The 25303-nt window shown below is 44.2% G+C and overlaps 1 protein-coding gene across 1 annotated transcript in view; it reads right to left on the reverse strand.

Annotated features, from left to right (window-relative positions):
• Nucleotides 1–25030, reverse strand: part of MEIS1 (Meis homeobox 1) — a 130895-nt gene extending 105865 nt beyond the window's left edge. The window contains exons 1-6 of the mRNA XM_081101108.1: nucleotides 24823–25030; nucleotides 22738–22964; nucleotides 20746–20887; nucleotides 20184–20234; nucleotides 19338–19388; nucleotides 17766–17912 (exon numbers count right to left, since the gene is read on the reverse strand). Coding sequence (XP_080957234.1) covers nucleotides 17766–17912; nucleotides 19338–19388; nucleotides 20184–20234; nucleotides 20746–20887; nucleotides 22738–22964; nucleotides 24823–24834 — 630 coding nt within the window. The 5' untranslated portion in view covers nucleotides 24835–25030. The remainder of the gene's footprint in view (nucleotides 1–17765; nucleotides 17913–19337; nucleotides 19389–20183; nucleotides 20235–20745; nucleotides 20888–22737; nucleotides 22965–24822) is intronic.
• Between the last annotated feature and the right edge of the window lie 273 nt (nucleotides 25031–25303).

Here is a 25303-nt window from a genome sequence, read left to right on the forward strand (position 1 = left end):
ATGTCTATGTTCTCATCTACTGAAAATCTGTGAAGACAAGAGGTCCTGATCTAAAGTTCATGGACATTCTATAGAAGGGGGGGGGTGTCTTAATTTAACAATAATTGTGCTTATGTACATACTTGCATTCCCCCCCCCCCAAGGGGATAGTGTCCATAACTATCATCATTTTCATCAGATTCTCAAAGGGGTATGTGATTCTTTAAGTGTTTGAGAACCACTTCTCCAAGAGATACTCACTGGGCTAGAGGAAAAAACCAGGCTGGAAAGACCTTTGAGATCATGGAGTCTATACTCTAACTTGACATTGAGAGTCAATGTCAAGTAGTGACATAGAAGGGATGACCTTCTTAGCTACAGGCTCCTCCAGGGCCAGGCTAGTGTATGAATCTTCCCTGTCTTGTTCTTTCCTGGCTCAGCACAACGTAGAGGGCATACTCAGCACTCCACCAGAGCTCAGTGAGTTACACTGTCCCAGCAACCTTCCCACAGACACACTGCAACTTCCCAAGCTCTCCTTCCACCTGAATGAAGTCGTCCCTTGGTGGCTTTTTTCCTTCTTCTTCCCTTCATGACTTTTTTTTTCTTTTGTGCCTTAATTTTGGACATACTTCAGGTCTTCCTGTCATGTTTCATGTTTTCATTAGATAATTCCTTCCACTGTTGTGATAGGAATTATCACCCATATGCTACAAAATGTATGTCTCTGAATCTCTTCTTTGGTCTTTGGACTTGTATGGCCAAACTGCTGCTAAATTGTCTCCATACAGGGATGTCCATCTCGCTTAGCAAGTCCAAGCTAAACTCTCTCCACCAAACCTTCTACACATTCTACCTTTGTTCTTGATCCCAGTAGGTATAACCCCATCCGTCTATGGCAGCGGTTCTCAACCCATGGGTTGCGACCCCTTTGTGGGTCAAACGACCCTTTCACAGAAAAAAATATATAATTACATATTGTTTTTGTAATTAATCACTATGCTTTAATTATGTTCAATTTGTAACAATGAAAATACATCCTGCATGCCAGATATTTACATTACGATTCATAACAGTAGCAAAATCACAGTTATGAAGTAGCAACGAAAATAATTTTATGGTTGGGGGTCACCACAACATGAGGAACTGTATTAAAGGGTCGCGGCATTCGGAAGGTTGAGAACCACTGGTTTATGGTATAAATTTCAGAACCACCTGGGACACATTGTCCCCGTCCCCCACCACACAGTCAGGCATCAAGTCTTGCCCATTTTCTCCCCTAAGTAGGCCCCTAAGTAATTCTCAAATAAATTCCTCACCTTTCAACTGGGTGGTTGCTGTTCTTGTGAAGGCCCTCCCAGCTTTAAAGAGTTCAAGTCAAATCACTCCTCAGCTTTAAAAGAGTTCTATTCCACCAGAACAAGCATGTCAAACTCATGGTCCGTGGGCCACATGCCTCATTTATTTGGCCCGTGTTAGCCTTTGAGTTTGACATGCTTCCACTAAATTATAAGCTTCATGAGGCCAGGAACTGGTGTCCATTGTGCTCACCTCTGTCTCCTGCGTATCAAGCCTAGGGCCCGACATGACACGTGTCTGGCACTCAGGAAATGTCTGTTAAGTGACTAACAGCTCCCTACTGCCTAGGGCGCTTGGCCCTTCGGGCCCATCCTCACCCTTCCTTCCTGCTGGGAATGCCCGTCTCTGCCCTGCCTGGTCCCAGCCCCTGATCACCTCCTACTTTCTTAATTAAGTCACAGCTCAGATATCACCGTGCCCAGAATGCCTTCCCTGACACACACACACACACACACACACACACACACACACTTCCCCCAGGTTGGGTGAGGCCCTCCTCCCCAGAGCACTGAGAGAACCTCATGCCCTCCTCTGTCAACTGACTCTCATATTGTTGTGTGGTGAGCTGTTGTGCCTGTCTACAGTTCTGCACTATGAGTGTTCCGCAGTCCTGGACTACACCTTAGTCACCCTTTTACCCTCCATCCCAGGACAATGTCTATGCCACATTAGATGCAAATATGTTTTTGAATAAATAAATGAATAACTTAAGTGATATATAGAGGATCCCTGTGTTAAACTGTCACTGGATGCTATGCTCTCCTATATTAAATATCATAAAACATCTAAAAATGACTTGCATGATTTAAAAACATATCACAAACTTGCATTCACATAAACACACACCACTATAAAAAATATATTAATACTCAGTCGCACTATTAACACAGTCCAAAGAAAGGAAACTTGAAGCTACACATATCCCAGTGTGAAATCTGACTGCAACACTTACATGGTCTTAGACAAGTCACAACCTCCCTAACTGCTCATGTCCCTAATCTGTAAATGGGGATAAGGAAATACTCCTCTGCAGACATAACATACATCAATTTCCAGGCATGCCACAAGCACTCAGTAAATAGAATTTACTATAGTTTTTAATGTAACAACACAGGCTGACCTAACCAACCCTGAAATATCTACATACAGGTGTATTCAGTTATAGACCTTCTGGAACGAAGGGTTCACCTGAGCTGGCTTAGCATACAGCTTGGTATGCCTTGGGCTATCTCCCAGCTGGTGTGGTGCTCAGGGAATGCAAACTGATCTTATTTTCACCTTCAAATAACATGATTTTACAGGTGGCTTGCTCCTCCCTACCCTATCAAGTCTAATTTGATCCCTAATATTTATAAATCATGTTACAGTATACAAAGCACTTTGACATATCTTCTCACTGGGTCATCCATCACATCAGCCTGATGCCGGAATCTTTTTTTGTTCAGGCCAGAAATAGTGGGGTTCTTTTCTTTCAAATTTCTACACTTTCTGTCCTATTCCAAAATATGGATAAATGAGAGTCTGGTGATCTTGACATAGCAGCTCTGTAAAAAATGATGAAATAATCACAGTGTTCAAAATTGAAAGTTGGTCTGACCTATCCATGGGCAGGTTGCTCTTGCTCTTCTCATGTGCGTTTTCAAACCAGCAGAGTCTCTTGAGTAAAGGATCTCTGGGGGCCTGAAAGAGCTGGCGCACCTCCAGTGAACCATCCAGCCCCTCCAGGTCGGGGAGGCACCAGTCCACGTGGGTAATGCACCCATGTGTGTGATGCTCCTGCATACACACACTCAAATTCCCACATCTGCACGTGTCCATACATACATGCACACACATTACTATGCTCGCCCCTGAAGCACACACAGCAGACAGGATCACTGCGTGCCACCATCCCACACGACCAGCGTTGTCACATCTACTTAGTCCCCCCCTCCCCGCAAGACGTTTTCACCTCTGTCTAGACTAGACAATGTCTCCTAGGGTCCTTAAAGGTGCAGAACCTCAGCAGATTGATTCCTTATATGTTTCTCAATCAATGACGTCATCCGAGGAAAAGGGACCGGAAAGACCCAGGCAGAGGTGCCACTATGGAAAGGGACACACGTTTACGGGTGTGCATTTGAAGTTGAGACATAGAAGATGCTGAGATTTTTATTTATTTATGGGTATTGACAGTCTGTTAGGGGCCCTGGAGGGGTGGCTCAGTTGGTTGGGGCATCGGCCCATACACCAAAAGGTTGTGAGTTCAATCCCTATTTGGGGCCCCTGAAGGAGGCAACTGATAATTTCGGTCTCACATCTACATTTCCATCTCGTCTCTCTCTCCTCTCTCTCTCTCTCTCTCTCTCTCTCTCTCTCTCTCTCTCTCGTCAATAAAAACATATCCTCAGGTGAGGATTAAAAAAAAAAAAGTCTGAAGTCTGATATGCTGACACTCCTATTTGAAAATCCTAGTGGCACCTGCTTATAACCGGAACACACCATGCGTGTAAGCATTCAACTCACTCAACAACCAAAGAGCACCTACAATTTGCTAGAGCCCTAGGTAAAGCCTGCTCCTCTCAAAACATACGCCCTGAGGCTATGTCTACCCAACTTCAAATTCAAGTAATTCAGCAAAAAAAATGTGAAATACTTCATATGGATTTTAAAAGAATCCCTGGAAATCATTAAGGAAAATTCACTTCACCATGACAAGTGTGAGCAGGGTGTTTTGTTTGAACACAGTACAACTGCCCTCTTCCCTATAAGCTTTGAGATGTTTTTAAGCACCAGAAGCTCACGGATTAATCCATGGCACACATGCTATGGATTCAGAGGTTGCCTTAAAATGTGCTTGGGAACGGGCTGGAGGTGAAATCTCTTCTAAGTGCACACTCTGTCCTGCAGACCCATGAACAAGTGTGAGGAGGTAATGGCTGTGCTGGGCAGAGCTGGCGGGAGCCTGAGGCAGTGCCTGGTGGTGGCCCTCGTGTGCCTTCCACGGGGAGGCCCAGTTGTTAGAAGGTTATCTCCCTTGCACACTTCCTCCGACTCTCTCCATCGACGCTCCTTTTTCTCATTTCCTTCCCTGTCCCCGCCCTCGCAACCTTGCCGTTGCCAAGCCTGTAGGCCTGCCAGGGTTCTTGTTGAGCCCCTTTTTAATGCTGCGATAAAATATGCTTATTGCCCCACTTAAGAGAGGCCTGAAGGGTAATTTTGGTGACTCAGGGCAGATGGTAAATTGGTGGTGAGACAATGGAAACCCAGCACCGCTCTCCGAATCTGCGGCTCTCACCAAGACACCACACTTCCTCTTCGCTCCCTTCCAGCCCGACCATATCTGCCACTGTGGACTTTTAATCTAGCAGCGCATCTCAATGACTATCCAATTATCCTTTAGTTATGACTCTATTTTAATGACTGCATTGTGCCAGCCAGTGTCTACAAACAACCTAAGTGTGTCTAGTTCTGCATCAAATAAGGTTGATTTCGAAAACCTTAACAATTTAGCAACTGTGATGCATTGCTTTAAGTGCACACACACACACACTTTCAGAAGCGCACACATATGATCATATGATAGTAGTCATGGGTAGTTTGCAGAGGCAGGGACAGCATCTGTTAAATGAGTTCATTTCCCAGTTCTCACGTACCACAAATAAAACCTACAAAAATGATAATTTTTCAAACACTGAATCCTCTCTCTGTGTGTGTAATGAGGCATATAAAGAGGAGGAGAAGAATTTTTGTGCTTTTTTTTCCCTTTTTGCCTTTGGTGAAAATCCTCCAAGGAGTAATTTCATCTTTAAATGAAAAGTTTTGTATCAGGTGATTGAGCTCCTGGAATCACTGAAGCCTCGGGTTCAGCCATGGAGAGGCGCACAAGCGCACACTCACACTCACACTCACACTCACGCCCACACACCAACGTACACCCACCGTGCGCGGAGCAGTCAGACAAAAGATTGTGGGAAACCTAACTTTAATGTTACATTGTAATGAAATGTAAAGCAGCTTGGCAGTCAAGTCCATTTTTAAAGTCCTCTAGCCCTCAAATACTTCGCTGTCCTGCACAAGACTATGCCCCGTTCTCCTCCAGGCCTGGCTGCTATGGGCCGTGAGGGCAGGGACCCCAGGAGGCTCTGGACCAAGACCCGCACTGTGGGTCGCTTTCCCAATGCCCTTAAAATCTTACCTTGCCCACAATCTAATATCGTTTAGGTCTCAACTCTGATGCTCTCAGGCCGTCACTCATCTGCACTATTGAACTCATTCATCCACAAAATTTAAGATGAATCAATAATGCTAAGCAAACGTCTACTGATGTAAACCATCACCCAAAATATTTCAAAAGCTTTCCGTAAGAAACCTACACAGCACCGTTACATACATCCTGCCCAATTGCTTCACCTGGAGACTCAATGCCAGCACCATCCCATGAGGACCCCACTGAGGTATCAGAAGAGAATCTAAATTCCTACATGGGGTAGGTGCCTTCAGGGGAAAGAAGTTACAAGCAGAGAGAAACTGCTACCCGGAAGTGACAACCAGTTTTATCAAAAAAAATCTGAAAACCGGAAAGTAGATGAGTAATTCACAAATTATTCATGTGCACTGAATGTTCAAATTCTACTAAGCAGTTTGTGGTGGAGAAAAATCTCATAAACTGAAGAGATGATAAAGCCTCGTTACACTAGGAATCTTAGTCAAAGTTCTAATTTGTGTTTTAATAACATTTCCTTTTCCTCTGCCATCGTATTGTGGCTGGCATGCTATTAATAAAAATAAACTCCTGTATTAAATTACTTTAATGACTCTATGAGCTTCCACTCCTGAAATCGTATCTATGAACTGTAGTTCAGAGTTAAATGCTTACATTTTTTTTAAAACCCTCTAATCTACCCGGCACCATATATTTCCAAATATGTATACCTAAATATTTAAAATGTTATTCTTCATTTATCTGCTAAAAGCTTTCTGCTGAAATCCAGAGTATTTTCTATCCTTTCTATTAGGAGTGGCAGGAGAATCTTTAACTTATGCCAGTGTACCTGGAGTTATAAAATCCCTTTTATGAGTTTGATTGCTTCCCAATGTTTTATTTTACATTTGTAACAGCATTCAGTGCTCCTCATTCTGCAAACAAATTAAGATAAAATAAACTCAAAAGTGTCTTATATGAAACAATTTCAAACCACGAATTTTCTAGGCAACCATCCTAGCAAAAAGAACATCTGATAACGCAGAAAACATTGTATTCTGAGTACAAGTAGCTAACAAGACCTTGTGAGCAACTGGACCTTAGCCATGTCACATTTGCACTCAGAAATGTGGAAAAAATGTACTTAGCACAAGATCTGCACATAACTGCTATCTGAAGTTGAACGTAAGAGTGAATCTGTAGTAATTCACTGTTGCTGTCTCAGCAACACAGCTGAGGGACCAATCCCTTTGACACTATAATGGAACCAGAATGATAATGACCCTCCTCATAACAATTAAAATGATATTTTTCTTAAACCCTATGATAAAAAACTACCCAATCTTCCCCCCCACCCCCCAAGTTAAATGCATGTTATTTATAGTTGGGCAGAATACAAATAAAAAAGATAAAGTATAATTTAATATATTATGCTGTTTACTTGAGGTTTACTGTTTTAAATGCTTTGTATGCATTCTTATTTAATTCTTACAAGTAACTCAGTAATGTGTGTTCTAGTACTATCCCCATGCTGCAGGTGATGGAACTGAGGCTCATGGAGGTAGGCACTCTCTCACAGCAGAGCCTAGTTCAAACCCCAGAGCTCTAGTTCTAAAGTGAATCTACCTTCTTGGGACACGGCTGTAACTAAGAGTGACAATCAGTGCGCTCACTGGCTCGTCCCCTAGTGTGGCTGAAGTTTTCTCTATTCTACTTCTAAATTCTCAGTCCAGAAAATCCACGATTTTGATGTGAGAAACAGGGGGGGAGGGGGGGGAGGCGCGGCGGGGGGAATCAGTCAAGATGCAGTCTGGAATTCAGGTACCTTATGGGACTCGACTTCGGGTAAAAGAACCCTGGAAATGTGTATTTACCACTGATATCCACTCACAATTAGCAACAGGAGTTTTTACAATTTCCCTGTGGTTTTCTTTCTGGAAGCACTTCAGCTTTTTATATTTTCCATCAACTTTTATTTTGTAAGTACCTGACATTCCTCCAGGATTTCTAAATCTTTAAGCTCTCAGTGTCAAATTTGGAGGTGGGGGGCGGCAGTGGGGGTAAGGATTATTCTTTCCTTCGTCATTTATCTTGTGCAAAATCACCGGAGAGGCCTTTCTCAAAGCATCTTGAACTTTAATTTGCATTACTGGTTCCTGGAATGGCCAAGTTTTCGATATTTCAAGGCACTGAACTGAGAACTCAGCCAAAGCAACTGTGAATTCCAGAAGCAAGAGGCTGAATCGTATGTTGGTGCACTTTTTAAGGAATTCCAGTTAACCAGAATGCCGCTCTTCAGCCATACCCAAGGCTATTCTTCTTGAGGCTATTCATACTATTTTAACGGTTATAGAGTATTTGGAGTATTAGATGTATACTACACGTGAAGAAAAGCCCCATCATTGATTTGTTAATGTTTTATTCTCCTCTTTTTCTATTGGCATGTTCGTTACATGCCCTCAATAAATATTAGACATTCAAACTACTCACTATTAGGGTGGCAAGCAAATCTTTAGAATGTCGAAACAGTAGAGGAAGAACAATGCACCTAATTGAAATGGCAGGGTAATTTGGAAAATAAAATTGAGTTGATGCAAATTCCAAATTCCAGAATAAAAATGTTTATACTCGCGCAAATGCAGATGGATACCAGCTTTGAATAATTATTAGACGGAAAAAAAAATACTTGAACACCAACAATACACTTGATCTGCACAGAACAAGCACCGTCTATGCGTCTCCATTACTTTGGGCAAGGAAATGCAGGACACAATGAGTTTGATATTTTTCTTGGTGATTTTGTTATTGAACAGAGCTTTCAAAATCCCACCATAGGCCACGCCACCACACACACACTCAGGGTTAAAATTACTGGAGACAACATTTTTCAGAAAATTTAAAACACATTAACGGACAGAGAAGCAGGCTGAGAGAAATGAAGGGGTTAAATGATTCTGTTACTCAGTATCTTTTTCCCCCTCAAAAGAAATTAATTTATCACTAAGATCAATTTAAAATGTCAAGTTCCTGATTCTCTTTGGCAGAAACTAGAGCCCCCAAAACTATGACAATTAAAATAAAAAATGGAAAAATGCACTTGCATCTGGAATTATGAAATTCAAATGCGTAATGAGATTTATCTGTACACCCAGATTTATCTGTAACCTTATTATCTACTTAGGTCTATGCCAATTTTGGCAGAGAGGCCACCCATATCTGGCAAGGATAAATTCCATATGCTCTGTAGAGTTATAGCATATTTCCCATAAATAATGTATACAATAGACTGTAAATAAATCATACATTTATCTGAACTGCTCAAGAGTGAAGGGCAGGGTGGGTACTTAGGAGATGGAGTCTCTTATGAATGAACAATTTCAAATAAAAGCAACCTTTAATGGTGAGTTAGTTATCACAAAGTTCTTAAGCTAACATATACTTAAGTGGGGGATTTAAAATAACTCCAGATCTGGTGGGAACTTTCAACTAAATGTTCCAAGTGAACCCCAAATGCCCCATTTAATTGTTGCTGCTAAAATGTCTATTCTGATTGTCGCACCATAGCTAATAGCATCTTACCTATTGGCCTACCTTGGAAGGAAAAAAAAAGAGTTCACTTGCACTAGTTTGCTAGGACTTTACAGTGTAAAAATTGTTAGCACCCCATTATCCCCTTTTGAAGCCCTATAGACACACATACTATTTCCTGCAAATAGTGTAAGTATGCCTTTATAACCTCAGACATTGTACACCATTTAGCTGGAAATTAAGTTTTCAAATCGCTAAGGAATAGTCTCTGAATAACAGAAAACACTATAGGTCACAGTTAATTATAGCTTGTCTATCAAATCAAGTTAATGTTCGAGAACACATCCAAATAGTTACAGAGACATTAAGAGGAGTTTTATTGTTGAAGAAATTCTTATTCATTCGGCTTCTAATATTTGTAAAAGAAGAGAGATAAATAAGCCTTTTACAAGTTAGGATGGAATGAGAAAAACTCTGGTTGTACATCAAATCGTTCCCTTCGTTGTCCTTTGATGACTGTTGATTTCATTATAAACTTCATTTTCCAGAGTTTCATAATAGTCATAAACACACTTCACTTTAAAGAGTTTCTATGGGACATAATGTGAATGCAAATGCAGAATAAAATGCAAATCCTAGAGGCCTGGGACCAAAAATGGACTATCAGTTAAGAATACAGTCACTGAAAGCAAACACTTAGGCCTTAAAGAGGAAGAACAGAAAGGGGCTGATATGAATCTTTATATCGAGTATTCATAGCCCCAGGGAGGGCAAACAAGCACAACAGTTTTCAGCTTTTCCCCTAATTGTAAAGCACAGGTTGGGAAAATGCGATGACTTTGGTCTCCATGCATTCCCATTTCAAAGCGAGTAATAGTTTTCATCTTCACAGGAAAGTAAACCGGCGTTTGCGTAGTAGCCCACAAGGTACTCAAATGGGGAAATGAGACCTAGCCAAGTAGTTCAAGATCAGATCGCAGGCATAGGAGGTTTACCAAACAGGGAAAGAAGTCATCAGAAAAAGAAAGAGCTGTGGCTCTGCCTTGCTAAACATTAACCAACAACCAAGATACTTATAATGAGTGAGTAATAGACATACTGTTTGTGTTGTGAAGAATAAGGACAAGATCTACAGAAATGGGAATTCACCGGCAACAGCAATGAATTCCCACGTTAGCATATATGTCAGGGAATAATTCTAATATCACTCAAAATGTTATTTATTCACTAACTACTATTGTCCAAGTCAATCAGAATAATGTATGTTTCAATTCATTCTAAAATGTAAGACCCTGTATTGTGTCCGAATGAAAAAAGTAGCAAGACTATAAAATGTTGCTTAAACTTATTAAACTCATAAAAAGTTGTGGTGATTTTTTGAAGTATTACTTAGCAAACTTATTAGTAGTAACAGTATTTCCTTTCTATGGAAAAATATAACTTCATTTAAGTTTTAAAAATAACCATAACATTTCATATTCCAGGCTCTTTACCTCCTGATTATAAATCCTATTAATTGTAAATAGAGCCATGGAAAGTATTAAGGGAAGACTCAACTACAGAAGTATATTTTTGAGGATTAATGTAAAATTTATTTTCACAACTTATTTATTTACCCTCCATCCATTTATAGTAGTGCATATGTCATGGAAAAGCCATAGCATGCTTACTGCATATCTTAAAGAGAGTTAATGACTTAGTTCTGGTTATAATTTGTATTTAACTGTATATACTCATGATACCAATAAAAAACAGGTGTATAATTCAATAAATGTAGAAATAAGCTTATTTCACCAGAGAATAACTCTTTATGGTATATTTTAGAATCCCAAACCAAGAAGTAAAGAAATATAGAATAATTTCAAGAGATTTGCACTGTGGTGTTTTCCTTTAACAAGAACATATTTCCTAGATTAAGAAATGCTTTTTGGAGAGAATGTTCTGAGAGAGTTTAATAAAGTGTTGCCAATTGCTTTAATTCTGCACACATGAATGCATTAAGCTGACTGAAATTGGATTCTAGTGACAAATATTTAAATGGATATATTCTTGTTTATTTCACAGGGTATCCTTTATACCATTTATTAAAATGTCAAATTTATAAGTGTGGGAAATCCAGCGATTGCCCAATACAGGTATGCTTCTTGGAAAGGTTGTTTAAGACTCCCCAAAGCTTTCCCAGATTTCTATAATCCTGAAATCACGGCATGTTAAATTAAGGATAGAGTGAAGAAGTCCCCTTATCTTTTACACAACATGCACATACTCATCAGCTTGAATGTTTCCAAATCTGATTTTGTACATACAACCTTCCTTTACAAGTCTTAATAGTAAGATATCGAAACTTTTACTGGATCCCAAAAGTCAAATTTTGAAATTATTATTAAAATTCAAATGGGGAGACTGGATTTTACACTTTAGACCCTAACTTTTGAAACAGGTATTATATCCAGACATTTCCTGATGAGTAAGAACACCAAGCCCCACATGGCTTACAACAGTCTTGTTTTACCTGGGATTTTGAAAACCTTTAAATCTAACATAAGCACAACTGACAGAGACACTGTCGTGTGTCTTCTATTTTTATTTCTTTATTTGTAGAAGAATACTTTCCCATAATTTTGATGTAATTTTTAAATATTAATTTTTTGCACTCAGGAGAAATGGCAAAAATGTCTGTCTCATAACGTAAATTCAAGTACTACTTGCATACAAATATGGCAAATATCATAATCCAAAAAAGGGCCACATAAAATGCTACAGTTGCAATCATTTAAGACTGTGTAACAAAAATGACTGAGAATGGTATCAGTTTACTATCCTTCAACTGTCTCCCTGACAGTGGAGTCAAATAATGTTGAATTATAGGCCTTCTTACAGGAAGTCGTATTTCATGCCCATTTTTGATCATCTCCCTGCTGGTCCCTATAGGAATTTGGCTGAATGCCAACTTTAAAAGTTTCTGTATACATACTTGGGTTGTGTTTGGTGGTTAAATGATCATTTATTGAAACTTTAGCATCCCACATTTGCTTGACATATTTACATTTCAGAAGAAAATATTGCTATTGCATTGGAAAGCATAACATTGTCAATATGAAAATACTTCATTTGAATTCACATTGGCAGTATTTTCATTTATGACAAGTGTCTTAATATGGCCTGTTATGCATTCTTCACAGTTTCTCCACCTCCACCTGCGAGGGAAGGTAAACTAGTTTTCTAACAGAAGGCCCCCACGGTAATACTTCAGCCTATCTGTTTGGCCTTACTGAACCTAAGTTTCTACTATGAGACCACAAACCGTCTTTGTTTTTAAGAGTAGGGAATTTTACTGCATAATTTTCCCTCCATCACCCAGCAACAGCTGTGTTTTAAATCTTTGGGACTATGACAAACATTTTAACATTTAAACATACGAGTGTTTAAAAACATAATGATTTAAAATTTGTTTCTTTTCAAAGTTGGACAATTATAGCATGATATTTCCAGTTACGTTTTTGAAAGCAGGGCCCATATTTTAATTCTCTTTTTCTTCCTCCTCCTTCTCTTCTTCTCCTACTATTTAAGCTTCTCCATGTTTTCTAATAAAAGTCTCTAAGTTAGGACCGATAGCAATAGTACATATGACCACTCTATGTATTTCCAAATCGTGAGCAATGGAGTCATTCTAATGAGAGAAGGATGTGAGTGACCTATTGCCACAGAGCTAGTTAAATCACTGAACAACAGTTATGGGGCTTTACTTTGTACAAAGTAGCATTAGCATCATTGCTTTCCACTACCCATTGAACTTGCACTGGGGACTAAGAAACAAGAGAGAAAGATAGATAGATAGATATAGATAGATAGATAGATAGATAGATAGATAGATAGATAGAGGAAGGGAGACAGAGAGAGGTGCTCCGAAAAGGGAATAACTTCTGTTATATTAGTATTGAGACTTCCAGACATTTAACAATGTAATTGGCTTCAATCTATCTGTATATAATCTATACTTCTTTTTTCTAAAATGTTTTTAAGAGCCCCTATTAAGAATCGATACATCCATACTCTGAAATTCACACATAAGTACACACTAAAAGCCAATCAAAAAGTAATAATGAAAACATACCTGGTAAACAACTAACTTTTAATTCAAAGGATTCTAAGTAATAAAGGGACTAGAATGAACATCCCAATTAGCCAATGTAGTGACAAGCAGTCAACACCTTATTATTTAATCATTAAAGAGAATCGTGCCATAATTTCCCTTCGACATATTTCAAAAAAGAAATTAAGAGTGCACCACATGGCCCACAACAATAGTCAAAAGGAAAGGTAGATAATTCCAAGACCCCTTTGCTTGCAAGGCCTGTGGCCTGAGAGGTGCCAGGATTAAGGCATTAAGTGGGGCCCTATGAAGTATTTACAATTTAAATGAGATGTATCCATGTGTAAGCATTTAGAAACAAACTACTTGACAAGGGGACCATTTTCCTGTTTCCTGATGTTTGTGTCCAGTTTTCTTATTGGATGAAAATAAATTGACCACATTTCTCGTATTAGCAACTATCCAATGGCCTTATCTATCTTTTTTTTTTTTTCCTAAAACAGCAGATCCAATTCATCAAGGACATTAGGCTGTCCCTTGCCCTTCCATCCCCATCCCTGACCATAAACACCTCTGCAAAAGACAAAGCTCAAATCTCCCTTAGATGCATCCCCATCCCCCTTTGCAGGGAGGGAGTGTTTTCAGTCAAGTACAAGTTCAGTGTTAAGGATTTAGATTTTAAACTATGCTTCAGAAACAACATTCCGGACTTTTAAAATAAAACAATCGCCACCAGGGCTCCCTGGCCCATTTGAGAAGCAAAGCTCACTGGCCCAGGCTGCCCTGGATATCTGAGGCCCGGGAGGGCTGGCCTCTCCAGCCTGGGCCTTCGCTGCCCCGGCAGCCGTCCCTCCCCTGGGAGCTCACCAGCACTTGGCATTTAACCTGCCTGGGGAGCGTGGCTTTCTGGTTCCATCTCTGAGAGCCACATTACTTCTCCCCGGATGTCAGAGACAAATCTGGATTAACATGCAACAGGGCGCCGGGTGCTGCCTGGCAGCCCTAGCCCCAGAGCTGTTAAATGCAGATTCAGCCCAGGATCCCCCGGAGAGCTGCTGTTGAATAAAAATTGTAATCCAAAGGGGCCTTTTCCTGGCCTCCTGCTGCTTGAGGGAGAACCCGGGCTGCAGCCCAGAGCACAGGCCCTGCTAGCGCCCGCTCCCTCCGAGCAGGCCGGGCCACCGGGGAGGCGGCCTTAGGGGCCGGAGACCTTTCGCTCCTCTCTCCCCCTCTCCCTCAACCCGGTCCTGGAGTGAAAAATGCTTCGATTCCAGGAGTGGCGAACAACGACAGCCCTGGGACGGCTTCATTCGACGGCTCCTTCTCGGAGTGCGTCCTGGATCTGCCCGCGGGGCGGTCAGGCTCTTCCCCGCCTAACCCCTCCGCGCGCCCCCATTCCACTCTGGACCCCCAAACACCCACCCTCGTCCCTTCGGATCTGCATCCTTCTCCACCACCAACCTGGCTCAGCCCTGGCCTCGACGCCTCGCACCCGGGTCCCCCTCTACACCCACTCCCGAGTCGCAGCCCTGCTCTCATCCCTCGCGGAGTCCCCGAAACTCCCAGGACCCAGTCCTCCCGAGCCCCGAGCCCGAGCGTCCCTGCGGAGGCCGCGGACCTGGCCGTCGGGAGAGGGCGCCCGGGAGGGCTGCGCCCGCAGGGACCTCAGGGCCTGGGAGTGGGAATGAGGAGAAGACGGGAACGGGGGACGGAATCACTGCTTCTACCGTCGTCCTAATGTGATTTTTTTTTTAAATAAAAATAAAAAAGCCAACAACTCTACAAAGCCACGTGGATTTCCACAGACTCAGCCTTCGGGGAAACCGGCTGGTGTCAGAGCCGTCGATCCCAGGTCCCTGCGCGGATGGCAGTCTTCACGCCCTCCGAGGAAAAAAGTAAAATAAAATAAACCTCGCCGCCAGCAGGCCCTAGAGACAGAGGGGTTAATGAGCCAGCGAGGCCCCGCGTTCGAGCCACACCTGAAGCATCTAGTCCCGCAGCGCACCCTCTGCCGGGGCTCCAACTGCCCAGGCCGCCCTCGCAGACAGGTGGCGGGGCTGTCTTTCCTGGGTCTCGCCCCCCCCTATCCCCCGGGTGCCCCACTAGGGGTCCAGCGCCCCCAGGGGCCGGCCAGCAAGCTCCAGACGGAAAAACTGGCGCCCACCTGGCGGCCCCCGTGCCCTGTCTCTGCTCCCAACCTCCCAGAACTGGGGACAAATTCCGCTTCGGAGGCACAGCTCTCGTGCGCCCCGCATTCTGCGCTCCCCGCTCCAAAGGGAGCCCAGGCACCTCGCTCCTGGCTCCCGAGAGAGGCGGTCCATTAGACAGACCGAACTTGGGTTTGCTGCCCTCCGACCATCTGAGACCTAGGGGAGCTGGGGGGTCTGGAAAGCGCGCCCCACGCGCACAGGCCAACAGCGCCACCAGCTCCGCCAAAGCTGCGAAGCCCCCTCCTGAGCGGCCGGGATGTAGAGCACGCTTCTCATGGCAGAGGTGGGGGAGGAGATTAAAATGCGTATTTTCACCCAATAGAAGTGCCTACCGACCTGCAGATCTCAAATTAAAGTAATTGTGTACCAAAGTTTGCCGAGGGAGTAGGGGGAAGAACTCACTGATGGCACATCCATTTTGTATGCCCCCCCAAATACCCCATAACTTTGGTCCTTTATCTTTGACTTTAATAAAATAATGATTCGTTGAGAAAACGGGGCATAAATCTTCATTTTGGAGGCAATTAAAGTGTTGATTTCATTCATGCCCCTAAGCGATTCTTGTAATTTGCTCAAATAGCTTTATGTACCCAGCACTAGAAGCTTTTAGAATCCCATTTTCTAGTTAGGCTTGTTGGATTACAATTTTTATTCAACAGCAGCTACCCAAGGGTTCCTCGGCAGAATCTGCCTATAACAGCTCGGGGGTGGAGGGCTGGTGGGCTGAGGCGGGCGGCCGGCCGGGCAGCCCCCCGCGGGGTCAAAGCCTGGCCCGCCCCGCAGCCGCCCGCAGGTTCCCCACCTCGGCCCGGCCGCGCCAGGATTGCGCAGGCGGCTTGCTCTGTGTACTCGTCTACACAGTCGAAAGTTTGCAACTTGCCAAATAACAGTAAGGACCCGGCGCGTCGGCGCTTTTAAAGCTCAGCTCGGCCTGCCCTCCCCTCCTCTCAGGGAAAGGGGGATTCAGCCTCTGTCCGGAGTTCCCCAGAGAAATCAAAGCCGGGAGTTTCTTCGAAGGGGTAGACATTTGAGAGAAGAAAACTTTGAGATGACAGACACCAAGACCGAGGGCAGAGCACTCGGACAAGGACTCCGCAAGGGAGCCACTGGGCCACGGGGATCCTGGCAGAGCCCGCCAGGAAAGCTGCCCGCCTGGCGGTCCTTGAGCTGAACAAAGACAGGCTGATCTCTCCCCCAAGACGGGACTCACGTGCCAAGTCAGAAAGAGAAACAACCCTGGGCCTTCGCTCGCAGATATGGAGAGGCGGAGGAGGCCCGCAACCCAAATCTCCAGATGCGTCGCAACCATTCGCAACGGAGGGCTGTCATGAGCCCTGTTTTAGCCCACCCACTCCTCACGTTTTCACTTTCACGCTCTTTTTGCAACTCCTTTGGACCAATCCAGAGACACAGCGACTGGACAGAGAGAGACACTGGGAGCAAACAGTGGTGTTGGAGGGAGAGAGGGAGAGAAATCCACCCCCACACACACACACATGCACACACACATACACATACCCCCAGCAAGTCCAAATAAAAGTGGCCCCACTTAGCAACGCAGCGGAAGAAGGGCCTGAAGGAGAACGCCAGAGAAGGGGGCTAAACAAGCAAAAGCGGGCAGCTGAGAGTCAAGGTGGCGGCGCCACCCGCCACACCGAGGGAGTCGCCAAGGTGCCCTGATGCTGACACTTCCAAAAGCTGCCAACCCAGAGGGCCCAGAGCACGTACCAGCTGGAGGACGAGTGGAAAGGTGGAGGAGAAAAGTCCATATTTATCTGTTTGTATACCCTCGGCCTGGTCTTATTTTGTCTATGAAGTACAATAAAATGGGCGAGCTTGCAGCTAGCACTGCACAAAGCAATGTTCAGTGAGGTCTAGAAGCGTTCGGCCGAGGAAAACTGACAAGACAGGCTAATGAACCGTATAGACAGGGAGAAAACAGCCAGCATTTGCTAGATTTCAAACCCTGGCTGTCTTTCTTAGACCACCTATCTTGGGTTTATTCCTAATAAAACAAGAAATAAGCAGACCCTACTCTTTTCTTTTCTTCAAGATAGAAGGGGGGTTGGGGGAATGCTCCAGAACAAAGCCCTACAATCAGAGGCGGTCACTGGCAGTTAACACTCCCATTATTATAGAGGGTAAATAAAATAAAGACAAAAATTAAAAGCGACAAGAAACAGGTCAAGTTTGCAGGCAAAGCCTTTGCAAGCTCATCTCTCCAAGTCGAATCCCAGAGCCAGCCTTAATGAAGCAATAATAGCCACATTATTCAAAAATTTTCATTTCGATGGAAATGTATCTAAAAGGGACTTAATCATATGCAAATAATAAAAGGAGGTGGTAGTGACCCAGCAAGCAATATGCATACAGATTTTTTTTTTCAGGGATGTTGAAATTGAAAAGCACATACCTGGTCAGTTAGATTTGCTGATCTTGTTATATCTTCACTGTCTGATTTTGATCCTCCTTCTCTATCGTCTATCACCAAATCGATAGGCATTTTCCCTTTCAAACAGCTAATATACCGGTGGCAGAAATTGTCACATAATTCGTGTACCTACATTATGACAGAAATAAAAAAATGGAAATATAATCAAGAGGGTATAAATGACATTGACAAGTGCAATCCACCCCCCTCCCCTTGTGAGATCCAAACTTCCAAACAGGGGAAACACGGGGCAATTGTCCTCCAGAGACCCCCAGACGCATCCAGAATTAGGAATAACTTTCTTTTCTTGCAAAATAGAGATATCCCAGAAAATTGACAGTGACAAGATGATTCACAGGCTACAACATATTCAACACCCGTGTTAAATTCATCTGCTTCCAGGACTGTGGCCATTAGAGAGGTGACCTGCGTGGGTGACATTGAAGGTAAACTATTTAATTTTATCTAGTTACTTTATCACAGGTCCTTTTTCCAATTTGTCTAAGGAAAAATGCATCTATATGTAATTTTGGATATATATTATATATATTCAAAGGACCAGTACTGTGGTGGCATAGGATCTATGCCTGACAACCCCAGTCCCTATAATATTTGAAATTAGGGTTTCTACCCATAAGAAGCATATTTTAGGATACTTCCTTTGAAAAATAAAAGGAAATCAACTTTCCAGTAATCAATACATGGGGAAAAAACCTACAGTCACAAAAATGTATCAAATTGATTTTTTAAATACAAAATGGAAAAAGATTGCTTCAAAATATTTAGGTGCAAGTGGAGTGGTCTCTTACAGGCCCCAGTCATCACTGACATGCAAAAATTCACAAGAAACCCCAGTGTGCTTGCGATTTGATGTTAGTTTGAATTACAATGCATTAAGTTTTTATTGCTGAGATTTATAGAACAGCTAGCAAAATTGTATTAGCCCACACCCTCTCTCGAGTGTGAAGGTGGGATGTGTGCAGGATTTGCAGATTCAAGAAATTGACGCAACTATCAACTCTACTTTGTCTCTGCAAAACATTTAATGCGTTTCTCCCACCACCTCCTCCAGACTCTCTGTCCGCTCCCCCCAACCCCCACTGGGCCTCTCCTCTGTGTCTGACCTGCGGCTGCTCTCAGACTGTCTTCCAGAAACTCACTAAAACTAAACAAAACTCCCCCCTCCCCAGAGGTAGCAAAGAAAAAGAAGAAGAGGAAGAGAAGAGGCCACAAAGGTATAACCTGTGAAGCAACTCACAAAAGCATTCTTAACATCAAGGGGGTTGCATAGAATTGCAACTATTTATACAAAGCCAGCAAGGTATTAAGAATGAATACAAGGCTAGGGCGTTTGTGATCCCGGTTTTAGTGGCTGAAATTGTAATTAAACTGCAAAGAGAAATGGATGCAAAGATTGGCCTTGACACTAATTACCAGAAAGAAAGACATTTATGCAAATGTTTCAGAAGCCTGAACTTCAGCCATTCTGAACCCTCCCCCATCCTGTGTCTTTGGGGGTGAAGGGGCAAAAGAAAAAGAGGCTAGAGAAATTACCTTCTCTAATTCCAACAGATGAAACCTTAATACTTGTATGGCTTGAATCATCTGCAAAGACACAAAAAGAATGAGCACCCTATTCCTAGTTTGCAGAAAATTGGCTGTCACAGCTCTAGCATCTCCGGCCCACCCCCTCCCCCCAGTAAATAGAGTTATTTTGATTTATGGCAATAACACTAAAGCTTAATAGCGGCGGCTGGGTGCGATCTAGAGGTTTATATTTCTTAAGGAGAAAGAAATAGCTAAAACAACAACAAAGCATCTAAGTGGGGATCATAAACACTCTCCTCCCCCATGGCTCTCCCCTTTCTCGGCCCCACTGCCTCCTCCCCACCCCCAAAGGGCCACATCCTTGGACTAGATGTTTCCTTGGAAGGAGTGCATGGAAAATAATCAAAATAGTCCCCCCCCCCAAATTGTGGCTTTTAGGACTGCAAACTTTCTGCTGCCTTCGGCACACCTTTCAGGCAAACTGGTGGTTAGGGGGCTCTTGCCTGGTTGGTGCCCCTCCTGAGGCGACTTTGAGGGCTGGGAAGTCTGCAAAGTTTAAGCACACACGCTGACAGGCCCGGAGATAAATCCCCGCGCTGATTAGAGCTGCGCTGCCCGGCTGTCATAAAAAACAAAAGCTCGCGTTTCTCTGCGCCGCTTGCCCGGCCCCTCTCCAGAAAAATTTATTTCCCGGGGATCATGTCCCGGACCGCTTGTCCGTGGACGGAAACATTTGCAGCAGACCTGCAGCGGCGGCGGGATGAGGGGTCTAGAAACCTCAGGGCGCTCAAAGCAAAGCTGGGGGGCTGAGGGGAGGGGAGCTGAGGGAGGGGAGTAGGGGTCCGCTCTTACCAAGTTATCCAGTTCTGGATTAGAAGAAAATAGAGGTTTTTCTGCACGAATCTAAATACAAGTGAGAAGGGAAAGGGGTGGGGGGGGGGGAGAAAAAAAATTGAAATCTGTTCGCCTTCCTACTTTCTTGACTCATTACACTGTCGGGGCCAGGACGCAGCCTGGGTGACACCGAGCTCCTCCCGCGCAAACACACTTCCATGAGGCTCAAGCCGAAAGCAAGCCCCCAGCTCGGGGTGACTTCTACCAGCAGCGACGCCTCTAAAGGAGGCTGCTCAGCTCACCAAGCCCCAGGCAGCTGCAGCGCATGGTGTTGGCGATTTTATTTTTATAAAGAGAGTTTTCTACATGAGGTTATGGTGCTTGAGTTGGGATGGATATGGGCGATTTTGAGTCCCCCCCGCGGACACTTACACAGGAGGGAAATCTCAGGGTCGCTGTAACAGGCATGGCCCAGGGTGGACTCGTCGTTAATGACTCTTGCAAATGTGCTGGGGGGTGGGGGGGAGGGAGGTCCCCTTTCCCCTCCCCCCTTTACTTTTTAAACATTTATTTTGCTGACCTGTTTGGCGAACACGGCTATATCTTCATTGAATGACTCTGACGAGCAGACGTCCCCGCCCGCCACCCCTGGCTCTCGGGGGGTACAAGTAGCTAATTCACATTTCTCAAAAATCAGTGCTAAGAGAGGGAAGAGGGGGTGTCTGCAAGAAAATACAACAGTCACAAACAACACAATGGTTAGTCCCGAGTCAGGGGGAAAGAGCGCCCTAGAAACGCAGCCGGAGGAGCTGGAGGCAGGGACCCCTCCCGGGTTCTGTCATCTACTTTTTTCCTCCCCCCTCCCCCCCACCCAGGTGACTGCTCACCTCCCCTTCCTCTTAGGGCCCCGAAGTTGGAGGCCCTACGCCACGGACCGTATCTGAGGATCGGTTCAGCTTATCTGGCCGGAGAAATTGGTAACATTTGCTAAGAATAAAACCCAAGCGGTTCCAGCAGCCATTTTGAATGAAGTTTCCCACCCGACAAGCCCTCGGCCCTCGGCTGCACATCCAGGACCTGGAGCCGGAGAAAGGCGCTGGGCACAGGGGCTGGGAGAGCTCCTTCCAGGGGGCTCCTCCGAGGCGGCCTCGCGAAACCCAGGCTTGGGATCTCGGTGGCAGGCGCTCAGCTAACTTGGGGAAAGGACCTCCAAGGCTGCGGGACCGGCTGTCAGGGGGCTGCCCCTGCCGATCCCCACCCCAGAGGCCGCGGAGAGCAAGGAGGCGCCTTCTGGGCTCCGTGCACATTGCCCCTGCCTTCGCCGATCGCCCCCACCACCCCCAAAAGAAAGTTCCTGCCCGTGGTCCTGCCGGAAAGCCAGAAAGCCTTTCATTTTGTCTCAGCGGAATGGCAAGGCAGCTAGTACGGCGAGGGGCCTAGATGTCGCTTATCTCAGCCCATAAAAGAAAGAAAAAAGCTTCTTCTAATGCCCAAGGAGGTGTCTCCAGGCTTTTATTAGCTCTCACAGCCCAGCTGGAAATTTAACAGTTCGGGGTCCTTTTCAAAGCTTCCCCAAATGTTCTGTCCCAGAGCCTAAAGTAAACCATTTGCAGTCAAGGCTGCGGAGAGAACGCTGGGATTTAAACAAGCCCATCGCACGAGGGACCAGAAAAATAAAGCAGAAAGGGTGTGCGGCTGGGGAGGGTCAGTGTTGCATGATTCTTTTTCTTTTTTAAATAGAAGAAACAAAAGTTGCTGCAAAGTCAAAAGAGGTCCCCAGATTCACCAGCACACAGTAGGCACAAGGCCCTTTCAATCAAAGGGTTTTCCCAGTCCAGGCTCGATGGAAGGGCGGGGAGAAAACGGTGGGAACCGCAGTCAGAAAACAACACGGCCCACAGCACCCCGCATCTACTTCTAAAGCCTGCAGGTTTCATCTTGGCTCCACAAAGTATTCAAACGACTAGAAGTTTCTCCATGTCTGTAACAATTCAGACCCAGCTCCTCTCCTTGACTACCTTGACTACCGTGACTACCGTGGTCAAACTTTCCAAATGCAAAGCCTGTTCCCCTTGCCTGACTTGCAACTGTCCTCCCTGCATTTTATTGTGCGGTGGCAGAGCCAGCATAGGGTTGCTGAGTAAACTTAGCAAGTCCGAACAATCAGTGGCTTAAAAGATTTTCCCTGAAACTAAAAGTTTCCTTCCAACACAAAGGCGCCTGCAGCGAGAAACCCCCAACGCTTTCCCGGAACACTGCTTCCAGCCGGGACGCCAAGCCTCCGAGAGAGGAAGAGGGACCTTTGGGCAGTTTCTCCTGCACGGCGACCCCTTCCCAGCACAGCCTCGGCAGAGCCAGAGGCTGGGCAGCGGCGGAGCGCGCATGGAGAGGGGGGCGTCCGGGATGGCAGGCAGCCCCCCCCACCCCCAGATTCTCCATGCAATGCGAATGAAAAGTCACCAAGTACTGCATCTCCAGTCCAGAGTACTCTGGCTTTCCCCTTACCAAAGGCAAAGGGAAACAGGATTAGCACCGCGTCTCGGCTATTTAACCTGCTGCCCATGGTACCTACCCATAAATGGCATCTTTATCTCTCTTTAAAGCGTCATTGACGGAGGAGCCCATGCTGGGGGCCATGGCGTTGGTGTGAGCTGTGTGCGGGTACTGATGAGAGTGCAGAGGAGGCCCATGGTTCAGGTGGTGGACCGGCTGCATGGATCTGGCCGCATGCGGGTCCCCATACATCGTGGAGGGGATGCCTACTCCATCCATGCCCCCGTAATGGGGTAGATCGTCGTACTGCATGACAAACAGGAGAGAAACAAGGTTCAGAAGGCCAGGCGCGCAAAGGGGGGACCGGCAGGGCAGGGAGCTTATATAATGTCCGTCCAGCTGGATCCTTCAACCTCCAACTCAGTGGCCTTGCATCTCTAAAGCTGAGATTTTTTTAATCTAAAAATATTTTTTAAAGTAAAAATTCTAGGATTCTCAGTGAAACCCGGCTAGGATGAATGGTCTTGCCCTAACTTGTGTCCCTATCAACTAATTCAGAAATTCAGAATCCTTTAGCAAGAAAGGAAGGAAAGAAAGGGAGGCATTCTCCCGGAGGGTGGAAGGTAAAACATGCATGTCTCCATAGGAGGAAACTCAAAATCACAATAATAAAACGTGCCAGGACAGTGCAGCAAACCCGCCTACTTTCACAGCCCCTTCTCATCAGGGGGAATTTAAAAAAAAAAAAAAAAGTTAGGATGGGAACAGCTACACCAAGCACGTGAATTCAGACAGGCTTCTTATTTTATTTCCCTGCCAGCAAGAGGGTAGGCAGTCCTGCAAGACACTGCATTTCCTCTGCTTTCCAAGACAAACTCTGCTAAATTATACAAAACTAACTGGCCCCCTTAGAAGTGAAACTCGGAGAAGGGTAGTTTTTCTTGTACCTTACAGCTGAGCTTAGAATTGGGCAATTTCCACCCCGATAGTAAAGAAAATCTGTTGTTGGAGCAGTTAGTTATTCTATTCTCTCTAGTCTTAAGAACTTTCTCCCAGACTAGAAGTTAATAGGGCAAATGGTACTCATCAGGTTTAAAGCAAATTCAGTAGCAAATGCACATGCAACCTACCATCTTCCTCCTCTAGAAACTCTACTTTCAGATTGATTGTCGTTATTTTTTTGTGCAAAATTTAGCTATTTAGGTTTTTCTCATTGGTTCATTCCAGGCAAGTGTTTTCCCCCTCAAGATTTGAAGGCGTCCAGAGTGAAATGATTTTCAAAGAAAAGAGGAATTGCCACTTTCATCTCCTTAGAGCCAGAGGTGTGAAAAGAGTTTGGAAGAACGCTGACATTTGCCTGAACCAAAGGAGAAAAAAAAAATGTGTCAGCCTAGTAACTTTCTTTTGCAAACAGGGCTTTGAGGGCCAGGACACAAATTATGCAAGGAAGGCTTTCTGTAGACCCTCTTTCTTTTAAGAAACTACCTCAGTTGGGTTGTCATGGTCTCACTTTACTCTCACTACATTTCCATTCAAATAGGAATATTGGGGGAATTGGTATTGCATTTTAAAAGTGAGTAGCTGTGTGCTTAGTATCCAATTAGTGCAGGGCTGTCTAAGATAAACTTTCTAAGTATTACCTTGCATAAAAATCCATGCACATTACAATTACTTTTTAAAAGGATGAATGTTCCTTGACCCCCAAATAAGTTGTACTATGACAAAGTTATTGGCTTTAAATAGCTAAATACTTCTAATGGTATTAAAGATGAACATAATCAATAGCATATCAGAAGTTTCTAGCTGTCTATTTTAGTTTAAAAATAGCCCTAAACTTTTGCTCTCTGAATGCTCACATAGCATTAGCTATCTAGCATTTATTTTTGTTTTTAATTTTTTAACCAGATGATTGCCCCAGCATATATATATATATATATATACTGGTTAGGAATCTACAGAAAACTTGATTATTCGAATTAACATGTAACATACATAAGTTCACAAACGCATTGAATAAATACTCTCACTTTAGGCCACGGCTTTAGGAGCCTCATTCAGAAAGACAGAGAGGAAAAAAAAGGAAACTTTTTAGCAGTGTCTTTCAGCCACGTTTCAATTTAATCTCACATTTGAGTTCCACAATTGTTGTTTTTTTAATACGTACCCTTTGCGCCATCGGCCTCCCTGGCTCCCTTCCTACTTCAACTTCTAATATATCCTCTTTAAGGCCAGTGTGAAAGGAAACAAATACGCAAACTCCCCCGGAAAAAAAAATTTAAGCAGGACGAAAAAAATCCCTTAACGTCTCCAGCAACGTGAGCTATTAGTCCCAGATCTTCGGTCTATGGGACCTGAAGCAAAGCGCCCGAGTCACTGAGCATAAAAGCGCTCCGTTTCCAAGACAGCAGCGGGGGCAAAAAAAAAAAAAAAAAAAAAAAAAAGGAAAAAAAAAAAAAAGCAGATCTTCTCTCCCCAAAAAAATCAGTTTAAAAAAAAAAGAAAAAGAAAAAAAAAAGAAAAGAAAAAGCAGCGCCCCTCAGACCCAACTACCAAATCTCATGGCTTTCTGCCACTCCGGCTGTCAATCACAGGCGAGGTTGTCAACGTGGTGAATGAATGATCATCCGCTCTGTCTTCTTCTGGTC

This window comes from Myotis nattereri (genome assembly GCF_964212035.1).
Source record: "Myotis nattereri genome assembly, chromosome: 10".
NCBI classification, from domain to species: domain Eukaryota; kingdom Metazoa; phylum Chordata; class Mammalia; order Chiroptera; family Vespertilionidae; genus Myotis; species Myotis nattereri.